General features: G+C 38.5%; 1 protein-coding gene across 1 annotated transcript; it reads left to right on the top strand.

Annotated features, from left to right (window-relative positions):
- Positions 1–61: 61 nt before the first annotated feature.
- Positions 62–18,319, top strand: LOC100892007 (Hermansky-Pudlak syndrome 1 protein). The gene is made up of 15 exons (XM_030985706.1): positions 62–156; positions 1,528–1,673; positions 2,538–2,687; positions 3,099–3,220; positions 3,678–3,786; positions 4,985–5,136; positions 6,058–6,301; positions 7,080–7,430; positions 7,961–8,305; positions 10,685–10,852; positions 12,049–12,155; positions 13,154–13,493; positions 13,969–14,082; positions 14,899–14,978; positions 16,076–18,319. The coding sequence occupies exons 2-15, from the start codon at positions 1,557–1,559 to the stop codon at positions 16,239–16,241; spliced, it is 2,565 nt and encodes an 854-aa protein (XP_030841566.1). The 5' UTR covers positions 62–156; positions 1,528–1,556; the 3' UTR covers positions 16,242–18,319.
- Positions 18,320–22,148: the final 3,829 nt, after the last annotated feature.

Raw genomic sequence — 22,148 nt, 5'->3', positions numbered from 1 at the left:
GCTGCGCTGCCGCTCATTCCGCAGAAATATCCCGGATCCGGATCCCACACCGGAAGTATTTTTTGTTTTGTTTAAAGGGGTACACATCAACAAAGCCCTAGATCTATGCTATTCTAGATCTAAGTTAGGTCTATACCGTCTGAATTTCTGTATTTTGTAAGTATAAATATATTGGCCTACACCCCATGATACAATATCTTGTGATGCCTTAAATCGATTTTGTGCGTAGAAGTCTATTTTGGGCCGTGAGTGTCGTATGAAAGTGTAAATTCTGTGATTAAGAAAGGTACGTAGTCCGTCACATACATCATGATGTCATGTTTATGTCATGTACTATGTAGGAAGGATGATGAAGGTTGAAGGGCCTTTCAGGATTCATCATCCTTCCTAAGGGCCTGGCGAACAATTAACCTTGAACATATGTTTAATGAAATACATGTAGATGTTTTATAATAATTATAGTCTAGAGCTTAATCGAGCCTCGAGGTCTCGCTGAAAAGTAACTCCGGGAAGCTCCAACACCGGCGCCGCTGCGGCGCCGGTGTTGGAGCTTCCCGGAGTTAGCTGAAAAGATACCATTCACCATCAGTATGTTTGTTTACATGTACTATGTAGACTATTTTTTTAGTTAAATTATATTTTTAGGGAAGTGCAAGAAGAAAAGAAAGCACTGAACACGTGCTTGTTTCTCAAAAAATTCTGTTCTTATTAATTTAAGGAAAACTTCTAAACATCAATTTCTGGATTAGATGATCTATGCATTAGGTGAAATTGAAATCTTCTACTTTACAAGATTTATAAATGTAAAATGAGCTGAATGAGTGATTGAATAAATAAGATGGATTTTTTATGGTGTGTTACGTCATTGTCTTTTACTCCTTTTGTCATGATGTATTACTTACCATATCTCACAGTTTCCTCACTGAGTAGTGGGCTGAAGGGGGAGGGAAAAATTGTAAAAAAACTATTTTTAGAAAAAAACATTCAAAAGAGAAAGAAAGAAAAGAGCAATGGAGAGGAAACAAAGTTGATACAATGCCCTTCCCCATTGTTGCATTACACATTTATGTTATAGTGTAAGATCAGTGCCCCTACCCAGGCTACCCCCCCCCCCCCTTCCCTTTACTCCAATGTCCTTCTTTTTGTGAGTCCACCTCCTTTATATGTATTTGATACTTTTTATTCAAAATCAAATAGTAATGATGGTGATCGAGGAGTCTGAGGTCAAAAACTAATGTGAATGTAGACCCCTATGGCGCACATCTATTGTTGTTACAGGCTGATAACCTTTGTAGTGAATGGACAAATGAGTTGAAGAAAAACTTTGCTTTTTAAATTTATCTTATAAGATTTGAGTGTGCTGTCATAATATTAAACAACAAATAATATGGAACCCCTCCTTCTCACTTTTGATCAATTCAGATGGGAACCTAGGAGTCGATTTTACTTGTCCATAAGTTATAAAAACCTGTAGAGAATCTTGGAATTTAGCTGTGTCATGTCTATTTATTTATTTTTTTTTAACAGGAAAACTTGATGTCTAAAGAGACCCGAGGATGAAGTGTCTACTGGTAGTCCGCAATCCTAGCATGCCAGACATTGTCTTCATGTGGAATGATTGTGAGTTCAAGAAACACCTAGCAAAATCTGCCTTTGACAGAGGCCTAACAGAGGTAATGTATATATGTAGATCTTAGGAAATAAATAGTTGCAACCATCGTAGTAGGATTTTGTTGTTGTCGTTTGTATAGATTCATTTTCCATAGGCTCCAGCCAGTTACACCTGGTTCAGTTTAAAACAAGTTGAGAGTTTGTAACTTAACAGCACTATTAATTCCTAATTGTGAAGTAAAACAAAACTGCAACTGTAGTCAGTACAGTAAAGCCGCTGACTACTGAATTAACTAATTCCCAAAGGCACAGGGACCACCCAGTTCTAGTAGTTGATGGCTAATCACCAGAAAGATTTCCTTATATACACCATATAGAGTAAACTTGTATGTGAGACCTTATCTTGTAAATAAGACATAACACAGCAAACACAAAAGAGTATTCAGAAATCTGTGTTCTGTCTGCTCAGGAATCGGGTATACCGGGTACAATCTTAAGGTCTTTGAGTCAAAAGCCAATGAGACAAACCACAAAATACAGAGATGTCAAGTTCAAAGATCAGCTATGCGTGACATTTTCATGACTCGGCGCGAGGGCATAGTGTAAAGTGTACGTTTCGAAATTGTGAAGCGACGTGATAGCCGGCCTGCATGCATGTTACGTGCATGCGATATACGTACACAAACTTTGCGATGAGCTAGCTGAGGCCTCGAGGCGGTTGGCCAGTATGTAGTCTAGCAATTACTACCTTTTTCTTCTTTTTTTCCCAGTCTGGCCCTGATGCGTGACATAAGTGGGTGCCATGCATGACAGCGTTTTTTGGCCCTCGATGCACAATGCGTGACACTTGGCAGCTCTGAAAATTTGGCCATTTTTTATGGTCACAGTTCTTTCTACAATCATCTCCTCTTGTCTTTTTTTGACAGCCTGATGAGATCCTTGGAGACCTAGACTTCAGCGTAGTGACCCAGTACTTCTCCCCCATCATAGCATCTCATGGGCTGCTCTCATCGGAGATGAACTGTCCATACTCCAGCATCACCTGTAATAATGATTTCATCTTTGTCATGAAACAAGTGAGTAATATGTCCACAATAGATATCATGTGATACATAGTCCCGCCCCCCCCCCCCTCTTTTTCCCCTCCTTGTAATGGAGACTTTGGGTTTCTAATCAACACACACGCACTTAAAGCAGAAACAAGAAATGCCAACAGAAGCTGATGATCTTTTGTTGTTGTTGATGCTTTCTCTGTTTGCAAGCCCCTTTCGTATGTTTTTAACATAAGCGACAGAATGTACACATTTTGTGTTCATAAGCCTATAGTATTTGGACTACATATTCAAATACTACACTTAGTCTATCAGTCTGAGTATGCAACCTAAAAAATTTCTGATACGTGTAACATATTTAAGCAACTTTAAAGTTTTAAGGCTTTTCAAACAACTACAATGTTTCACTTTAAACAAATTGCTTTCACCTTTCAGTTTGGCCAGCACCTGTACATTACAGTCAATGGAGACGGAGAGGAAACGGAACAATTCCTTCACAAAAAGCTGCTGGTCTTTCATCGGATTATTCAGTTCTTCTTTGGTGCATCAACAGAGCAGTAAGAAGAATTCTCCCCTGAAACAGTTTCAGGCTTGCTTCTTGTAAAGTAGTTTTTATGTGATTTTTTTTTATTTTTTTATTTTTTTATTTGTTAAAATCTGAATTTCCTTTTACAAGACAGTGAAGACCGTCAGTGTTGACATTACTTACATACAACACTGTCTTAGGTTTGTTGAGATAGAGTTTAATTCTTTTACCATGCAACGTGTATGCGTAACACAACCATTATCCTCTCATCTTGACTTGTGCATGTATGTGGATAGCTTGAAGAGAAAGATTGACCTCCTTGACTAATTTGTTGCTGTACTCTGTGTTGAGCCTTTTGTGCTAGGCACATGAAGTATTCTATGTTTGTTGAAAATGATGCATCCGAAACAAAGTTAGTATGTATACCGGTATATATTGCGATATTGATACTTAACATCTCATCACCTGAAATCCTGTCACCCTTACAGGTTACGAAAGGATAGTCCGAGTCAGAGAGATGCATTATGGGATACCTTAGGCTCCATCTTGGACAGTTGGTGTGAGCTGTACCACAGGGAACAATCTTTTCTCCTGGAGGTGTGTGAGTCACATGACATGTATAAATAACTCATCTATTTATCTATCTATCTACCAATACCACATAGCTTTAATAGGGGCAGTTGAAAAGGATCTTGAGGCCAAGAATCTCTGTATTTGTCTGTCTTCAGAATACAAAATGAAAATGCACACATGTACACCCCAAAAAAGGCATATGTTGGCTTCTTAGTGTGTTTAATGCATCTGTTAATGGTCCTGTAATTTTGAAACTACTTCTGGGCAAAATCAGAAGGAAAAAAAATAATTTTGTTTTCATGAAATCTCATTGTTTCAATGGGTTTGAAAGATTTGTATCAATCTGATGTGATTACTAATAATAGTAATAATAATAATAATAATAATAATAATAATAATAATAATAATAATAATAATAATAATAGCCTAATAGTCCACTCCAAATTTTATTAAACTGAAACGTAAATTCTTTTTGCCCAATCGATCGTGAGCCCGGCAGCCACTGAGCAGCGCTAGATCGACGTTGCTCTATTCCTTACTGTTGAACGCCAAACGCCAAACAAGGTAGCAACAACTCCCATCTTTTACTTTTAACGTCTTTTGGTATGACGCGGCCGGGGTTCGAACCCACGACCTCACGGTTGTGAGGCGGACGCTCTACTGACTGAGCCAACACTTAACATCACCATCCGAAAGACGTGACTTGGTTTAGAACCAGGGTCTGTCTGACGAAGGCAAATAGAGAGCTAACCGTACTACTGATAATACTGCTAGACTAACTCACATCTCAATGCTCAGAACCCAGATATTTAAAGGGATTGGGTATCTTTGTCTCAGATTCTGAAACAAATCCCGGATTTAGCTGATGCTGCAATGATAATTATAAACTTTTAGGTCAGTCAGGAACCCTTTTACAAGCCAATCACCTGTCTGATTATCAAGATATTCATGATTGGAAATCAAAATTTGTCTTAATAACGGGTTTATAACACTACAGTCTATTGGGGAAAATGAGGATGGTAAAACCGGTCACTCCAAGATTTTTACTTTTTTTTAGGCACTTCATGATCATTGTGAAGCACATTTTTTTCTAGGGCTCCAATATTACACCATATCACAGACACTGATAACACGTAGGGCCATGCATCTCAGATTTTAACATTGTTAAACGATGACTTTAATGTATATTTTAAATTGTTCTGTCTTATCATCTGATCATTAGGCTGTAGAGACTCTAGAGGTCAACCAAACCCTGAATGAACTCTGCATCGGTCTCCTGGAATCCGTCCTGCTCAAGTTCAGGTCAGCTGGAGACAAGAATGCAGTCCATGCCATGTTGATCACAGGAGCTAAGCTATTGGCATTATATTCAAGGTAATTTTGATTTGTATTTTGTATGCGTTCGCCACCAAAGGTGGAGGCATTGGGTTCCTGGGTGGTCTGCTCGCTCTTTGCTACCACGATAACTTGAGAACCGCTTCACAGAATTACCTGATCTTTGATAAAGACATGCTTATGTGTGACCATACAAGAATGAATTAGATTTTGATTGAAAGAGGTCACAGGTCACAGGTCACAGAGCCTTAAAGGGATTTTTAAAATGCCAGAAATAAAATATCTCATTACTTGAAAAGCATTCGAGCAATTCAAACCAAACTTTGATCAAGTATGTATGAGCTTGCATGGATGAACTGAAAAGACTTTGGGTGTATAAGGTGTACAGGTCAAAGGTCACAGGGTCATTAAAAGGTTATCCCTATCGGTGTGCACTGCATGTGATTTTAGTAAAATTGTCAGATTTCTTGTTATTTTGGTGATTCTAAATCATAGTATTCAGCAATACCTGTGTGCTATAAAATCAACCTTTCCAAAAAATTTAACTTCTTGACAGTTTCTTTCACAATGCAGTTGCATGTTACCAGTACTCCACTTTATCTTACAGTCAGCCGGCTCAGTTGAGTCTGCTTTCAAGAAATGCAAAATCAGGGGGGGGGGTGTTTCACAAAGATCCTAAGTTTAACTTATCTCTAAGTTGGACTTAACAACTATGGAAAGCTGTTAGCATCTTTGAAATTATTTTGCAAAAGTTATTTTAAAAGGCATAAAATGTTGATTCAAATCATTCATATTTTCTATTATCATGGGAGATTTCATGTTCCTGATGTGGAATTTATGAAAAGTCTAAAATACTTGAATTTTTGCTTTTGAATGTATTCTATTTTAAGTTTGACTTAAAATCTTTGTGAAACACCCCCTGACAATTAAGCCTTCAAGTATCATCACCTTGCATTTTAGTCGCAATGCAGCCGAGCTCCACCCATCCGATGTCCTCCTGATCATCAATCTAGCCCGGTCACTCTACCCCGCCCCCAAGGGCCCACTACAGGAGATGCAGGACGAGGCCCCGTCTCAGAGAGGAGGAGGGGGAGGAGGAGGAGGGGGAGGAGGAGGAGGAGGATCAGACTGGGAGAACAGGCAGTCAGGGGTCTTCAGCGATGGGGAGTTTCTGAGTGCTGGAGAGGGAGGAGGGTCAGATGGGGTAAGTTTAAGAAAGCTACTCGCTCAAAATTTTAGGGGAACATGAAGTGGTGTTGCTGCGCAGTGATGTTTCGGCTAGGCCATGACACCTTTATTTGTCAAATTTCACTTATCAAAATTATCAGAATTTGTACATGTTGTACACCATTCTCTTTATTTCCTCTACCTTAATTTCTGTTACCGGTACTTTAAAATGCCAAATATTATTCATACTTTTTATATAAGAAAAAATTATTTAGCCCTATACGCAATTTACTGTATTGAGCAAAGCCAAATATCACAGAGTTAAGAATGAGGATATGAATATAAACCTACATTTATCAGAATTCTATCTGTCATATTGAAGGCATCATTTAACAAGGTTGGATCTGAGACGCATGGCTCTACGTGCTATTAGTGTCTATGATATGGTATAATATTGAAGCCCTGAAAATATTGCTTCAAAATGACCATGAAGTGCCTCAAAAAAGTAAAAATCTTTGAGTGACCGGTTTTACCATACTCATTTTGCGCCATAGACTGTAGTGTTATAAAATCTGTTTGGAAAACAAAAAATGATATTTTGAATTCCAATCATAGATATCTTGATAATTAGACAGGTGATCGGCTTGTAAAAGTCATGGGATTCCTGACTGACCTAAAGGTTTATAATTATGATTGCAGCATGAGCTAAATCAAGGATTTTGTTTCAGAATCTGAGGCTATGTTACCTAGTCACTTTAAGTCCCAGGGATGAAGAATTTTCAGATTACCGGTATCTGCCTTTTCTTCCTTTTTAGTCCCAATACTACAGTCCAGCCAACACGCATGAAGACCGTAGCCCTCTACCATCGGATGACCCAGAGGAAGACAAATCAGATGTCGGTACCAACCCTCCCCAAACTGAGTGTCAGCGAACATCAGAGGGAGAGCAGCAAGGGGCAACAATTTCCACAAGGTTGAAGGGGTCAGGTGAAGGTCAGAAGTCAGAGGACATGAGTACATCGGGGGATTCTCACATGGAGAGTTGGTGCGACCTTGCGGGGGGTCATGGGGCGGACACGGCCAGCATACCCTCCGTCGACCACACCCCAGGTGGGCGTGTCCCTGAACCCCCAAGCTCCAAAACCATCTGGTATACTCCAATTGAAGTAAGTCATCTTTCCAATCAACAAACTAATAGACTGTGTCACTTGAAATATAACGAGTAGGTATATATAAAGGCTGAATTTCTTTTTAAAATTTGTCCGAAATAACTGTACAATCAAAACTGTGCCACAGATATTTAATAGGGGAAACACACCCACACTCCTTCCCTCTTTGATACAGAAACACGTCAGTAAGCATTAATTTATTGGGGGAGGGGGGGGGGGGAGATATATGTCTATTCAATGAACATGGTTTGTGGTAAATTTGTGATGACATTCTGTCACCTTACCTTTTTCTTGTATCAGCGTTCTGTTTTAAACAGTGGTGCTATTTTGGGTTATCCCAGTTATTATTTTTTGTTTAAATATCTCTGGAAAAAAAAAAATGTTTTCTTCTATTTTCTGACATCGTTTTTCTCTTTAAAAGGCTAGCTCTTGTTTAGTTCAATAATAATAAAAATAAATGAGCAAAATTGAATTCTGAAGTTCTCATCATATTAAAACATCCTCCCTACATGCATTTACCAAACAAGGGACCGAAACCTCGTGATGCAGACACCAGTAGCACATCGACCCTCAACTCCGATCACCCGTCAACTCCGATCAAATCAGCCACATCAACCCAAAACAGCACCCCAGGCAATCAGCCTCAGATGGCATCCTCCTCATCCTCTTCCCAGGCCTCTGCAAGCCGCCACTCCACTACATCTCCATCTCCAAGGGCGACCAGGAGGAGTAGAAGAGAGAAGAGAGGAGGAGGGACACTGGAAGATGCTGCTCAGATGACAGTATTCCTTCAACAATCTTGCCCATGTAGCCCGCACGTTCTTCATGTTGTGCGACTCTTACCAAGCATCATCTTGGTAGTGGTAACAGAGGTTAGTACCACAAGCAAGAGCCAGGTCTGGCTAAACCTAAGGCCTAAAAAAAAAAGATGTTATATTGCCCTTTAGGCCGATGAAAGTTGATCTCATGGTTCTCGTCAGGCATTGTTGAGATTTTGATGAGGGATTTAGATCAACTTTCATCTTTCATCTGACTTTGATTTCATGTTCTCGCGGGCATATTTGGAATTTGAATGAGGGATTTTGATCCAAATTCATCTTTCATATACAAACCAATAGAAATAGTCTTGTACATTATACATGTAACGCTCTTACACCAATATCATACTCCAATCTTCCAAATTCTCTGTGATATTTGGGTTTCTGTGACACCATCTTCATTTCATTTCATTTTCATTTATACTGTCTTGTTTCTGACTTAAACTTAAGGCCCTGTTTTATTATACTGGTATTAAATTATGAACTTGATGATATAGCGATATACATCTTTCTTTGTTCGTCTTCAGTCTGCTTCTTATTATTTGTTCTTCTGCTCTTTCTTCTTGCTTGTTCTTCTTCTTGTTCTTCTTCTTCTATCTTCTCACAAGTACTTTCCTTCATATTCTTTTATTGTAAGTAGGTAGAGTAAAGGACCCGGTTTTCGGCCACTTAAGACAAAATCCTATTTATTGGACTCTTTACTTCCTATTTATTATCATTTCTTGTTCAAATCATGAAGCAAATATTATTATTATTTAAACAAAAAAAGAATCCCAGAAAAAAATCACGAATTGCCATGACAATATTCATTTCAATTTTCACTGTTTTGGAGCCAGTTATCGGCCGAGCGTTTCAGTTTACGGCCGCATGTACAAAGTCAATAGGAAGCGCTCGCGCGCGCCGTGCGTTTCCGCGCTGATGTATAGCACAAGCGGGCGGAGCAGGTATCCCACGCCGGAGCTCCAGGGTGCTCGCCTGGCCAAAGACAGGCACAGCGGTGATCGGAAGTTGGAATCTGAATTAGACAGACATATCGTGTGTGCGTTGCGGAGTCCGGCTGCATTGATTTAATACATGCGATGAGATACTTTTGAGCTTGCGATTAACACAAAATCGGGCTCTATATCTGAAAAATACTTGAAATAAAGCTCATTTTATGGTACCCATATTTCTTACATACACGCGTAAGAAACTCGATTTTTCAGATTTGGGTAGCGGGACCGCCGATTACATCGCTAAAATGTGATATTTTAGGATATATTTTTCATTGCAAATGTGGTTCTTCAGTGACACTGGCATGGTATGGTATGTGTGGGATATGTGTTATGCTATTATGCGATGTATTTTAAAGTGATTTTACCATGTATCCAACCAATCGGCCGATCGACTTGGCAGACATCGCCATGGACGCGTGTCACATGGGCCACGCGCGGCAGCCAATCGAAAATATTGTTGATTTTTTGAGGCGGCAATTTCATATCTGGACTTTTTGACGCGGGAATTTCGTCAGCGATGAGTGTTGAACTTTTTTGGTGCGCGAGCAAAATTTGATGCGGGCGCTGACGAGAACCATGAGATCCACTTTCATCGGCCTTAGGTGCCCTAACATGGGTCGGTTGGTCAGAAAACTTTTTTTTTTTTTTACTCCCACTTTGGGCTGATATTTCTCAGTTTTGAATGCTTAATACATTTTTTTCTAAAAAAACTGTTAAAAAAACTTCTTTTTTTTTTTAAAGCCGACCATAGATTTCAAGATTTTTGGGTCGGTTGCAAAGGACAATACAACATCTTTTTTTTAAGCCTAATGACGAAGCAGATTTGATGTCGGTTTTGAGGCAACAATCACTGCTTTATGCGCCTGGGTGATCTCTTGAATGCCATAAAAAAATTACAGTAACCAATTTGATTGTTCTTGTATCAGGTAACTTCCTTGGTCAGTTGCTGCCTTCTGCCTTAAATGATGATTGATGCCATTTCAAGTACCGCTTAAACTACTAAATGAATTGATTGATTTGAGCTATGTTCCCATGACCATCATAGTTTAAAACTTTAAGTTTGAGAAACCTAGAAGCTATTAACAACGATCCACTTACAGCAACCAGTTTCACATAGGACCAAAACAATGTATTTCACAGTTTGAACTACATGTACAAGCCAGGAAAGCACTCATATAAAAATGCAAGCTGGTGTAACCTCAAAGTTAGTTACATCCATAGAAAAACATAATGTTGAGTGAGGACTTCCTGCTGTCGATAAATCGCTCTAACCTAAAGATCGCTTATGGTTTATGACTTCAAGTAAACTCCCAGTTTCATAACCACAAGTGCGTCCACGTGGTCCCAAACTACAAGATACCTTTCAAGTTTAACATGACCTAAATTTAAAGTTAATGGACTGTCATTTGAACCTAATTAATTTTTTTCTTTAAATCAGGTCAACAATCAGGTCGCGACCTGGGTCAGTCACTGCTTGAAGCGTCTGAGTGACCTCTTGAATGCCATCTCTAGGACGGAGACCAGTGAGGCACTCCATAGACAGAGCAGCGTTGGTAAACTGGATGCGGATCTCAAGCAGCTTGGCAATGCCGTCAAGAAATCAAGGGTAAGTTGCTGTTATACCAGATTGTGTTTTGGGGGGTGTTTCACAAAGATTCTAATTCGAACTAAACTCTAAGTTAGACTTAAAGATTATGGAGAGCCATTTGTAGCCTTAAAATAGAATATATTAAAAAGTAAAAATTCAAGTTTTTTAGACTTTTCATAAATTCCACATCAAGAACATGATATCTCCCATGATAAGAGAAAATATGAATGATTTAAATCAACATTTTATGCCCTTTAAAATATCTGTTACAAAATATTTTCAGAGATGCTAACGGCTTTCCATAATTGTTAAGTCCCATTTAGAGATAAGTTCAACTTAGGATCTTTGTGAAGCACCCGCCCCCCCCCCCCCTCCCCCACGATGTGTCAAAAAATTGTTTTGGGAATAGGAATTAATCATCCAAAGCCATCCTGTTTGGATCGGTAAATTGATTTACACTGCACCTGTAGGGCACTTTTGAAGCAGGGCTCAGTGCCCTACATTAAGAGATAGAAGAGAAGCTTTACATAAGGAGCACAGTTTTCGTTGCCCCAGCACCCCACCCTAGTTTTTCCCTTGCTGAAAATGTGCTAGAGTACTCTTCGAGCGAATTGCCGGCGAATCTTCCCGTCTCGCTCAGTCTCGCTCAGTACATCATTCAATCATGAGTTCTGGTAATGATGTAATGAGGGCAAGTAAATTTTATATAAGTAATATCTGCTAACAAATGAATCTCTGCATTCAGACCCTGACACCTTTCCATATCAGGTTTTTAACAGGCTTCATATTGTACATAATATATGAGGCTCCAAAATGTCTGCATCTCTTTACAGGCTCCTCTGGAGAAACCAACTGGTATCTCTGATTAAACATTTTTGGAACAACTGCAGAATACCCCACAAGTATTTCTATAAATAAATAAAAAAGTTTTGCAGAAATTAATTTGTACTCTTGAACATTCAGCACAAGTTAACTCAAGATTAGTTTTCAAATTCAGATGTACAGTCAAACCTGCTTTAGTGACCACCTGTCTACAAAGACCACCTGTCTACAACAAGCACACTTTTTGTTTCCCTTGAAAATGGTTTCTCATTGAAACATGTACTAAAGGAACCTGTCTACAAAGACCACTTTTTGTGTTTCCCTTGGGCGGTCGCTATAGACAGGTTTGACTGTATAATGGTTTCTATTTTGTGTTGTTTCTGTCCATGCAGATCCAAGGTGTTCAGCAGGTTCACACAGAACTGATCAAGCAGTGGATGATCGCTAAGGGGTGTGGCTTGACAACAAACCAAGGCTCCAGCGCTAATATGCCACCAAGGTAAAGTACATTTTGCTCTGGAAAATGTCATGGCATGTACATTTTCTACAAAAGAATGCGTCTCAGCCAATCAACTTTCTAACTGGAGCGAGCATGTGGTAGTAGATTAATAGAGTTGATTCACAATTAACAGTGCCCAGATCGTCAAGCCACAGAAGGCCAATTTTACAGCTCTCGAGTAGAAATCTTTCAACAAGTTTGCAATGACCACAGTGGTCCAAACTTTGTAATAATTTCAATGAGATTGATTGTTCTGATATCAGCGCACAGTTTTGTATCAAATTTTGATGTAAAAGTCCACCCATCGGTTGATTCTGACTGAAAATTTGGCCTGATTTTGAACGAAAAATCAATAGAAATTGACCATATTGTTGTTGATTGGGGTCGATTTGACCACTTTTTCTAGCATTAGGACACGTATTACATAGAATAGGCCCATCAAATCTCTTCAAACTTTCCCCACCAAAAATTCTGATTAAATCCCCTCATCTCCTAGGTATTATAACAATGCTGCATCTGATATTTTTGTCGACTTTTTTCCATAATGCATTGTGTGAAATTGACTATTAAAACACTGGTGTCGCTAGATGATGCTGGGAATTGTGAATCAATCATACAGATATAAACAAGTCAATTGGACGTACTTCACGGTTTCACGTCCACTCCGGGATGCTTCATCAGGCCGATCGCCTGTCTGATTATCAAGATATTTATGATTGGAAATCAAAATCAAATTTTGCATTGTTCTAATGGTTTCCATAACATTACAGTCTATTGGGAAAAACGAGTATGGTCAAATCGGTCACTCAAAGATTTTTACTTTTTTGAGGCACTTCTTGATAATTTTGAAGCACAATTTTGTTTGGGCTTCAATATTACACCATATCACAGACACTGATAACACGTAGGGCCGTGCATCTCAGATCTAACATTGTTAAACGTTTCCTTTAATACAATGGATGGGCAATGTGCTGTCCTCTTCTCTATCCATACTACAGACTGGAATCCATTCTCTCCGAAATGAACAAGACCCTCAAGAGCATCTTCACGCGCTGCTACATCCTGCGCAACGCCCCCCTGGTGCGCGCCCCCTCCCGCTACCTACCGGTCATCGGGGATGTGCGTGTATCCCTCATAGAATCACTGACCCTTTACCACGACTACCTAGCGGTGCGGGCTGAGCGCAACATCACCATGACCAACTACCTGGAGGACTTTCCCGGCCTGGTGCACTTCGTCCATGTGAACAGGACTACGGATCAGGTGTTGGCGCCCTCTATCAATTTCAGCTGTGAATCGGAGCATGTGGGTGGCCAGAAGAAGCTTCTCCAAGAGAAGGTGAGTGAATAAGTTGAAGTTTGAAAAGCCCAACTATACTTTTTCAATTCAATTTAATTCAATTCTTTATTCAACCAGTATAAAACAATTTACAATGAAAGTATACAATAATCAATAAAATCCTTAGAAGCAGAAATTTGCTTGTAATCAGGGCCCTGTAACAAATAATAATGAGATAATGAACCTACTTCAGTCTTAATTTCTTAGAAAGATCTGTTCTAAAGAAGTGTTCTTTCCGAAAAGAGAGAAGTGATTGAGGACAAATGCATCAATCACAACAAGGCATGTCATTTTGGAGACTTCCACCATCAATAAGTCTAACTTCTGAATTGGACGATTCAGTTGTGATTAACATAGAGTCTTTGTCTGCCATTCACAGTTTTTCAGCGATCTTGTTAGAAAACGCAATTATTTGATAATTTCAGTAAAATGGGTAAAGGCAGAATAATCATTGAGTATTTACTTTTCCTATCAGGTTTGGGACATGGTGGAACAGTGTCATGAGAAACTGCAGCAAGGCTATGTGATGGAAACAGTTCGAGAGGGAGACTTCACACTCTCCTATCTCCTATACTTTGAAGACCCAAGCGTAAGTTTCACAGTGTTTCCTTATATAGTTTTGTGTTCTTAGTACAACCAAAGATCTATAATAAAGTGTGTTGATATTTTATAGTATCAAAAAAAAATATACACTGTCTTGAGAGGTTCTGGTTAGAACTATGGGCAAGAGGTGACTCCAATAGTATACAAACATAGTGAATGAGGTCAGTAGTGCAAATATTTTCATTAGTTGGAAGATTAACGTTCTATTCAATGAGGCGTCAGCCAAATTTAATAGACGCCTCGTTGAATAGAACATAAATCTTTGAACTCATGAAAATATTTGCACTAATGAACGAATGAAAAACATTAATTATATGTTTTAGGAGGAGGCGCGATAGCTCAGTCGGTAGAGCAGTGGTCTCGTAATCCGGTGACCCGGGTTCAAAACCAAGTCGATGCGCTAGTGCCCTTTGGTAAGGCATTAATCCTCATTACCAGGTCACTCGGTCACAGACAGTTTCTGTTTGTTTGATTTCAGTTGTTGTGTTTTATTTGTCTAAATAAGAATGGGGTCTAATCCCATACCTTTTGTTGCTACAAACATTCTCCCTTTTTATGAGGTGCTTGGTAGAATGGCAGAAATCACGGTGCTGCCATAGGATGTACATCTCTAGAAATGTACACTTAAAAGTTTTGACCTTACTGTGACTGCTTGTATATCTACACATCAATACATTGTCAGTGTTGGATTTTAACCCATTGACTTCTGAATTCTCTCATTCCCATAGGCTTCAGTACCGGGTTCATCCGATTAATGTATACAGTGGGTTAACAATGCAATTATTTTTCTTCCATCCTGCAGGGTCTCCTCGTGTTCAACAGAGGACTCCCCAGAAACACGAGGAGTCCGATACCTGGTATACTAGCCGGAAAGTATTTCAGGTAAATATCACTTTACGTGGTTGGAATAAAAACACTCACAGATGGCTTTGATTAAAGGGATTGGGTATCTTTGCCTCAGATTCTAAAAAAAAATCTGGATTTAGCTCATGCTGCAATCATAATTAGGCCTATAAAACATTAGGTTAGTCAGGAATCCCATGACTTTTAAAAGCCGATCACCTGTCAGATTATCAAGCTATTTATGATTGGAAAACGGTTTTATTTCCTAACATTTTTTATTACCCTACAGTTTATTGGGGAAAATGAGTATGGTAAAACCGGTCACTCAAAGATTTTTACTATTATGAGGCACTTCATGATCAATTTAAAGCACAATTCTTTTAGGGCTTCAATATTACACCATATCACAGACATTGATAGCATGTAGAGCCATGCATCTCAGATTTAAAATTGTTTAACGATGCCTTTAAGTATATTTTTTTTCAAACAATTTGCTTCAATAATAATAATAATAATATTTAATTTTTATATAGCGCTTAATACAAATGTCTCTAAGTAAATCATGTGATGAAAGATAGTTCGCCCATCATTGATGGGGGAAGAAAAGTTTGTTGCACTGTGTAGATAGTAGTTCTATCTATACAGTGCAACACACTGCAACACACTTTCACTGAAGATAGTAGTACTATCTGCACAGTGCAATGCACTTTCTTGTATACGCCGCATATACGTATGTACGTACGTTTCGTACACCGTTTGCTAGCTGTTAATTGATGATTTGTTGCTCTAAAATAACGGAAGAAGTAAAATGTTTCTGATGTGTAATATATAGCAAATAATCTCCTTTTGGTTTCAGGCGATGGCAATTAAACTATCCCTTCCTCGGCGTTCCGAATGTATATGCTATCTTTCCCCTGATTGCTTTGGAAAGATAGCTACATCCAGATCGCCTCGGAAGTGATAGTTTGTCCCATCACCTTCATCAGTGGTATTTATTTGCTTTGACTTTGGATATTCAATGTTCATTGAAAAGAGTATTTGCTTTCCGAATTATATGTGATTTGTGAGTTTAAATAGAATTTCAAGCACAGGTATATCTTTATAAATATTGTGTCATTCCTACTTTGCTTATACAGAGAAGTTGTGAGCCATGCCTTTCCTGGGTTGTCTGGGGTGACGTGCTATGAGCTGTTCTGCATCCATCTCTCGGTGGTGCCCTCACCGATGATAGCCAATCACGTCCGTAGGTTGAGGATCATGCTCCGGTCGGGGGATGCAATCACTCCAGTTAATCTCCTCTAAGACAGCTATGATGTCTACAGCGTTGTAGCCCTCACCAATGATAGCCAACCATGTCCGTAGGTGAAGGATCATGCTCCGTTCGGGGGATGCAATCACTCCAGTTAATCTCCTCTAAGACAGCTATGATGTCTACAGCCAATCATGTCCGTAGGTTGAGGATCATGATCTGTTCGGGGGATGCAATCACTCCAGTTAATCTCCTCTAAGACAGCTATGATGTCTACAGCCAATCATGTCCGTAGGTTGAGGATCATGATGTGTTCGGGGGATGCAATCACTCCAGTTAATCTCCTTTAAGACAGCTATGAAGTCTACAGCCAATCATGTCCATGGGTTGAGGATCATGCTCCGTTCGGGCGATGCAATCACTCCAGTTAATCTCTTCTAAGACAGCTATGAAGTCTACAGCCAATAATGTCCGTAGGTTGAGGATCATGCTGCGTTCGGGGGATGCAATCACTCCACTTAATCTCCTGTAAGACAGCTATGAAGTCTACAGCCAATCACGTCTGTAGGTTGAGGATCATGCTGCGTTCGTGGGATGCAATCACTCCAGTTAATCTCCTGTAAGACAGCTATGAAGTCTACAGCCAATCACGTCTGTAGGTTGAGGATCGTGCTGCGTTCGGGGGATGCAATCACTCCAGTTAATCTCCTCTAAGACAGCTATGATGTCTTCAGCGCTGTAAAGATATTACCCTGGGCCCTGTTTCATGAAACTTGATATCAATAACAAGTTACAAGCTACTGTTATAAGCTACTGAAATCATGGCATCTGATTGGCTGAGAGCAAATTTGTCTTAGAATTTTAGCAGTTGTTATAGATAACAAGTTTTATGAAACGGACCCCAGGACATTCGACTCAGCTTGGTGTAACACACATGGTACATGTATGCACTTTCTCCGTTCAGTAAAGAGTATTCTAGCACTTTTTTTAAAGAGATACTCACAATGCCGAACAGACCACGTGACTCAAATCCAACCTGGTAATCATTGAACACCTGGGCGAAGGTACCATGCCATCATCAATAATGATCTGTCAGTTTATGACAGGTTCAGTGACCCAGTCAGAATTCTACATCAAGTGTCTCTCCAAGTACCTCGGTCTTCAGCGTATTCTGTTATTCATATTCTGTTGCTCCACATTCTGTGATTAAATCATCTAGAAAGTCTTTACGATGTCTACCCCTCATCTTCTTTCCATGTAGACGACCTTCTATGACTCAGGGCCAGTATTCAGTTCAACACTTAGAATAAGTAAGAAATACTAACTATAAGTAAGAATAACTAAGTAAATGGCTAAGCTAAATAGTTTACTTATCTCGTATTCAAATCGCATTTTTAGACTTTTACTTACTGAGACAAAATCTCAGTAAAATACTTACTGATAAGCATTGGTGGCATCACACAGTCAATCAAAAGTAATGCAGATTGATGCGTCACAATAAATGTGCGCTAATATAATTGTGAGCAGGTTATAATACTGCGTAAGAAAACCATATGCCTGCCAATCAAGGCCTCCAGATAATTGGCTTAAGTCTGGTAGGGAGCTGTCTTAAATTTAGGGTTAAATACTAAGCCAAAAAGTTTGAATTTAGTACCAAAATTGGCTAAGTATTTTATCTAAGCCAAATACTAAGTACTTAAGTATTGAATAGAATACAGGTCCTGATGATCAATGACATGACTCGTATACTCGGTCAAGTGTTTAAAAAAAAACTTACCAAGGGATTTAGTTCCATGAGGTAGCAATATGTTGGAATTAGGTAGGACTATAGAGGCCTGGATAAGCTAGAGCTTAGAAAATAATACTCTCAGTGCAAAATCAGTGCAACTTGTGAAATTAATCTATCTATATGCGGAGGTGACGTGATGTGCTAAACAAATAAAGTGGAACAGATGCATGAGTTTGTTTTGCTCTAAATGTTTGGTGTTTCTTGCCACTATACACTTATCAAATATTAGCCTTACATGCAACTTTCACATTAGTTCATATTGATGCAGAGTTGAGCGTGGGGGTCATCCAAAGTTCTCTTGCTTTGATTGTTTAGAACCAGAACAAATGTGCACAAGCGTACTTAAAGATAAACTTTAGTACTGGTAATGCGATTGCATTGTGAAAGAAAAGGTGTGAAAGGATCAGAAACAGTTGATCATGTAGCATGTAAGTATTGGTGTGCACTGCAAGGTTCTGGAGTCATCAAAATCATAATAAATTTGACCGAGTCTTGGTAAAGTAACAAACACTCAAAGCTATATATGGGACAATACACATGGTGTCGGGGATGGTACTACCTTGGTTTCCTTGTCTTTCTATGCTCATTACTCAGCCAGTATACATTTTCTTCCAAAATTGTTTGGCACATGTCATTTATTTGTAATCTTGAACATTCAGTGTAAGTTTCGTTTGATTCTGTGAGAATTTTTTTTTTTTTTTTTTACCAGTACTGGAGTTTATCTTTAAGCTTACAATCTCATGAGACAGTGCAATTTTGTTTGTATATATTTTCAAGTACTTATCAACCGTGTAATTTTGCTGCTGATTATATTCACCAAAGCTTAGCATATTAATGAATTAATGAATTATGCAATGAATTTTTAATTGTGTTTTAATCTCACATGTTGTGTCTTTGTATATCTTGATTTTATTTTTGGAAATGCAATTCTTTTACATTCACAATTTTAGTGCATCAATTTTCATTATTTTGTATGGGAATAGGCAATATATATGGTGCTAATCTTCTGTTCTCTATTTCAAGTAATGGTAACAATCACATTGATTTCCTTCATTGTCATTGTGGCAGATTGATACAATATTCTAGAATTGTTAATAAATGTATTTAAATTTGATATAAACTTAGCAGAACCTTTTTTTGTTGAAATAAAAGCATAAAGATGCTTTTTTTATTGAGTTTAAAACATGAAATATCTTTAAGCTACACGTACAGTATATACCATGAAGATTGGTCACATCCAGTTCTGAAATCATTCCTTCCTAAATGAAAAATATATTCAGAGAAATATCAATTCTCTTATAATCTTGTTTCTAGGCGTTAAATCTGATAGCTGTGTGGTTGCTATTTACCTGTTAAGAGTAAAATTTGACATGGTTTTTAAATTAGAAGTCAACAACTTCAGTCCCAACTCATCAGAATCACTTGATTTTCTTTTTTTGTCTCAAATGAATGAATATGTATATAATCTTATAGCATGACAGCTAGTAGGATACCATGATGGTGTGCCATAAATTGTACCAATATAAATATTTATCACTTGTTTTGAGATGCACTCTTGAATGTTGACAGGGCAAAATATTTGTAGACCTTTACAATTGCACATTGCATTTGGACTATATTCTTAAATTTCATCAATAGCAATTAACAATTTCAGCTGGGGTGAAGGTAAATCATCTTATTTTGTCGCATTATGCATCAGGAAATTTAAACTAACAATGAATAAAACTTTCAAGAAATCTACTTACAGCATTTTCAGTACCTGATCGTATTGCCTATAAAAATCTTGTTCAGGTTATTAAAAAGCTATTGAAATTGTCTTGATATTGTCTAACGTGTATGTCTTGAGACCGTGAAGGTTCATTTTAAAAGACATCAGTATTAACATTATCTGGAATAATGAATTAAAACTATAAATATGTACCGGTAGGAAGGAATTCCTTCAATGGCACCGAAATCAGTAGCCCAGCGAGAGTGGGTTTGATCTCAGAGCAGCTTGAGAACCTCGTATGGTGGTTGTGAACACTAAGAAAGTACATGTACCTAAATTAAATATTTATTGTTAGAATATTATTATATCAGAAAGTATGATTGGGGTATGACATCTTAGAATGTGGACTGTTCATAACCATGGAGTATTTTTGTTCTCACAGTGCATATGCTTTTTGTTCTACATAAATGTGGCTATGTACAAGGGTGCAAATGTGAATATGTACAAACATACATTTGCTATTTCATTATCTACATGTACATCTTGCTAGATCTTTCATCTCATGTCTTACTTATTTGTGATCTGAGATTTGCTACAGTGACAGTTCTCCAGGCTTTATTTTTTCAAAAGTTAGGGTTAGGGTTGCAAAGGGATTTAGGTCTGGTTGAGGGTTTGGGTTAAGGTTAGGGGTGCAAAGGGATAACCCTTCAGTTTGGTTGAGGGTCATGCTAGGGTTAGGGTGAGGTGTGCAAAGGGATTTCGGTCTGGTTGAGGGTTTGGGTTAGGGTTAGGGGAGCAAAGGGATAACCCTTCAATTTGGTTGAGGGTCATGCTAGGGTTAGGGTGAGGTGTGCAAAGGGATTTCGGTTTGGTTGAGGGTTTGGGTTAGGGTTAGGGGTGCTAAGGGATAACCCTTTGGTTTGGTTGAGGGTCATGTTAGGGTTAGCGTGAGGGATGCAAAGGGATTTCGGTTTGGTTGAGGGTTTAGGTTAAGGTTAGGTGTGCAAAGGGTTTTCGGTTTGGTTGAGGGTTAGGGTTTAGGTTAGGGTTACAAAGGGTTTGGGTTTGGTTGAGGGTTTAGGTTTAGGTTAAGGTTAGGGGTGCAAAGGGTTTTTGGTTTGGTTGAGGGTTTAGGTTAAGGTTAGGGGTGCAAAGGGTTTTGGGTTCTGTTGAGGGTTTTGATTATGGTAAGGGATGCAAAGAGTTTTTGGTTCTGTTGAGGGTTTTGATTATGGTAAGGGATGCAAAAAGTTTTGGTTAGGTTGAGGGTTAGGGGTTCGGGTTTTCGAAGGGTTATTGGTTTGGTTAGGGTTGCAAAGGGTTTTCGGTTTGGTTTAGGGTTAGAATGAGGGTAACAAAGGGTTTTTGGTTTGGTTTAGGGTTAGGGTTGCAAAGAGTTCTCGGTTTGTTTAAGGGTTAGGGTTGCAAAGAGTTCTCGGTTTATTTAAGGGTTAGGGTTGCAAAGGGTAATTAGTTTGGTTGAGAGTTACGGTTAGGTTTGCAAAGGGTTTGAGGGTTAGGGTTGAGGGTGCAAAGGGTTTTAGGTTTGGTTGAAGTTTGGGTTAAGGTAAGGTATAGTTTAAGGTCTTGTCGAGAAATCGTTCAGCTGTTTTTGATAATATTAGGCTCTTCCATTGGACATATTCTAAACCTAATGCAGTTATTTTACTCTGTTGATTGTAGTGTATTTATTTTTAAAATATATATTTTTTTTGATCGACGATGCAAGTTCGTATGCAATGTGCAATCAGCTATATTATATATTCATATTATTGAAAATCAATCCTTGTTGGTTGTGTTTTTGTAAAAAATGTAAATATGAAGAAAGGTTGAGATAGTTAAGAGTTAAAGAGAAAGAATGAATGAAAACCAACAAAAATACAATACACAACTAGATTTGTAATACTTGTTTCAAACAAGTTGTTTGGAACAAGTATAGGTGGGCTGGTCGAACTAAAATTTGAGACAAAATGAAGGGCACATATGAGATAGCTCATTGTCTCAGCTACAACATACTCGAAGTTCAGCGTAAAGGAAGTTAAAACTATATTATATATTCATATTATTGAAAATCAATCCTTGTTGGTTGTGTTTTTGTAAAAATGTAAATATGAAGAAAGGTTGAGATAGTTAAGAGTTAAAGAGAAAGAATGAATGAAAACCAACAAAAATACAATACACAACTAGATTTGTAATACTTGTTTGCATGGGTGTCGATCTGTCACTGATACCTATTCATCAGGGGGGATGATCTATTCATTCACCCCCCCCCCCCCTGAACAATAGGTATTACGTAAGTATCGACACCCATGCTTGTTTGGAACAAGTATAGGTGGGCTGGTCGAACTAAAATTTGAGACAAAATGAAGGGCACATTTGAGATAGCTCATTGTCTCAGCTACAACATACTCGAAGTTCAGCGTAAAGGAAGTTAAAACTACAGAGATATTGCTCGCGAAAGAC

This window comes from Strongylocentrotus purpuratus, unplaced genomic scaffold, assembly GCF_000002235.5.
Source record: "Strongylocentrotus purpuratus isolate Spur 01 unplaced genomic scaffold, Spur_5.0 spur5_scaffold_15, whole genome shotgun sequence".
Classification (NCBI taxonomy): domain Eukaryota; kingdom Metazoa; phylum Echinodermata; class Echinoidea; order Camarodonta; family Strongylocentrotidae; genus Strongylocentrotus; species Strongylocentrotus purpuratus.
This window is presented reverse-complemented; position numbering and strand designations above follow the sequence as displayed.

Excerpts from the sequence above, each read along its gene's own strand:
- LOC100892007 (XM_030985706.1), top strand. The coding sequence starts at position 1,557 with ATGAAGTGTCTACTGGTAGTCCGCAATCCTAGCATGCCAGACATTGTC. Across the intron at positions 1,674-2,537 it reads TTGACAGAGGCCTAACAGAG|CCTGATGAGATCCTTGGAGA; the intron begins GTAATGTATATA and ends TTTTTTTGACAG. Across the intron at positions 6,302-7,079 it reads AGGGAGGAGGGTCAGATGGG|TCCCAATACTACAGTCCAGC; the intron begins GTAAGTTTAAGA and ends CTTCCTTTTTAG.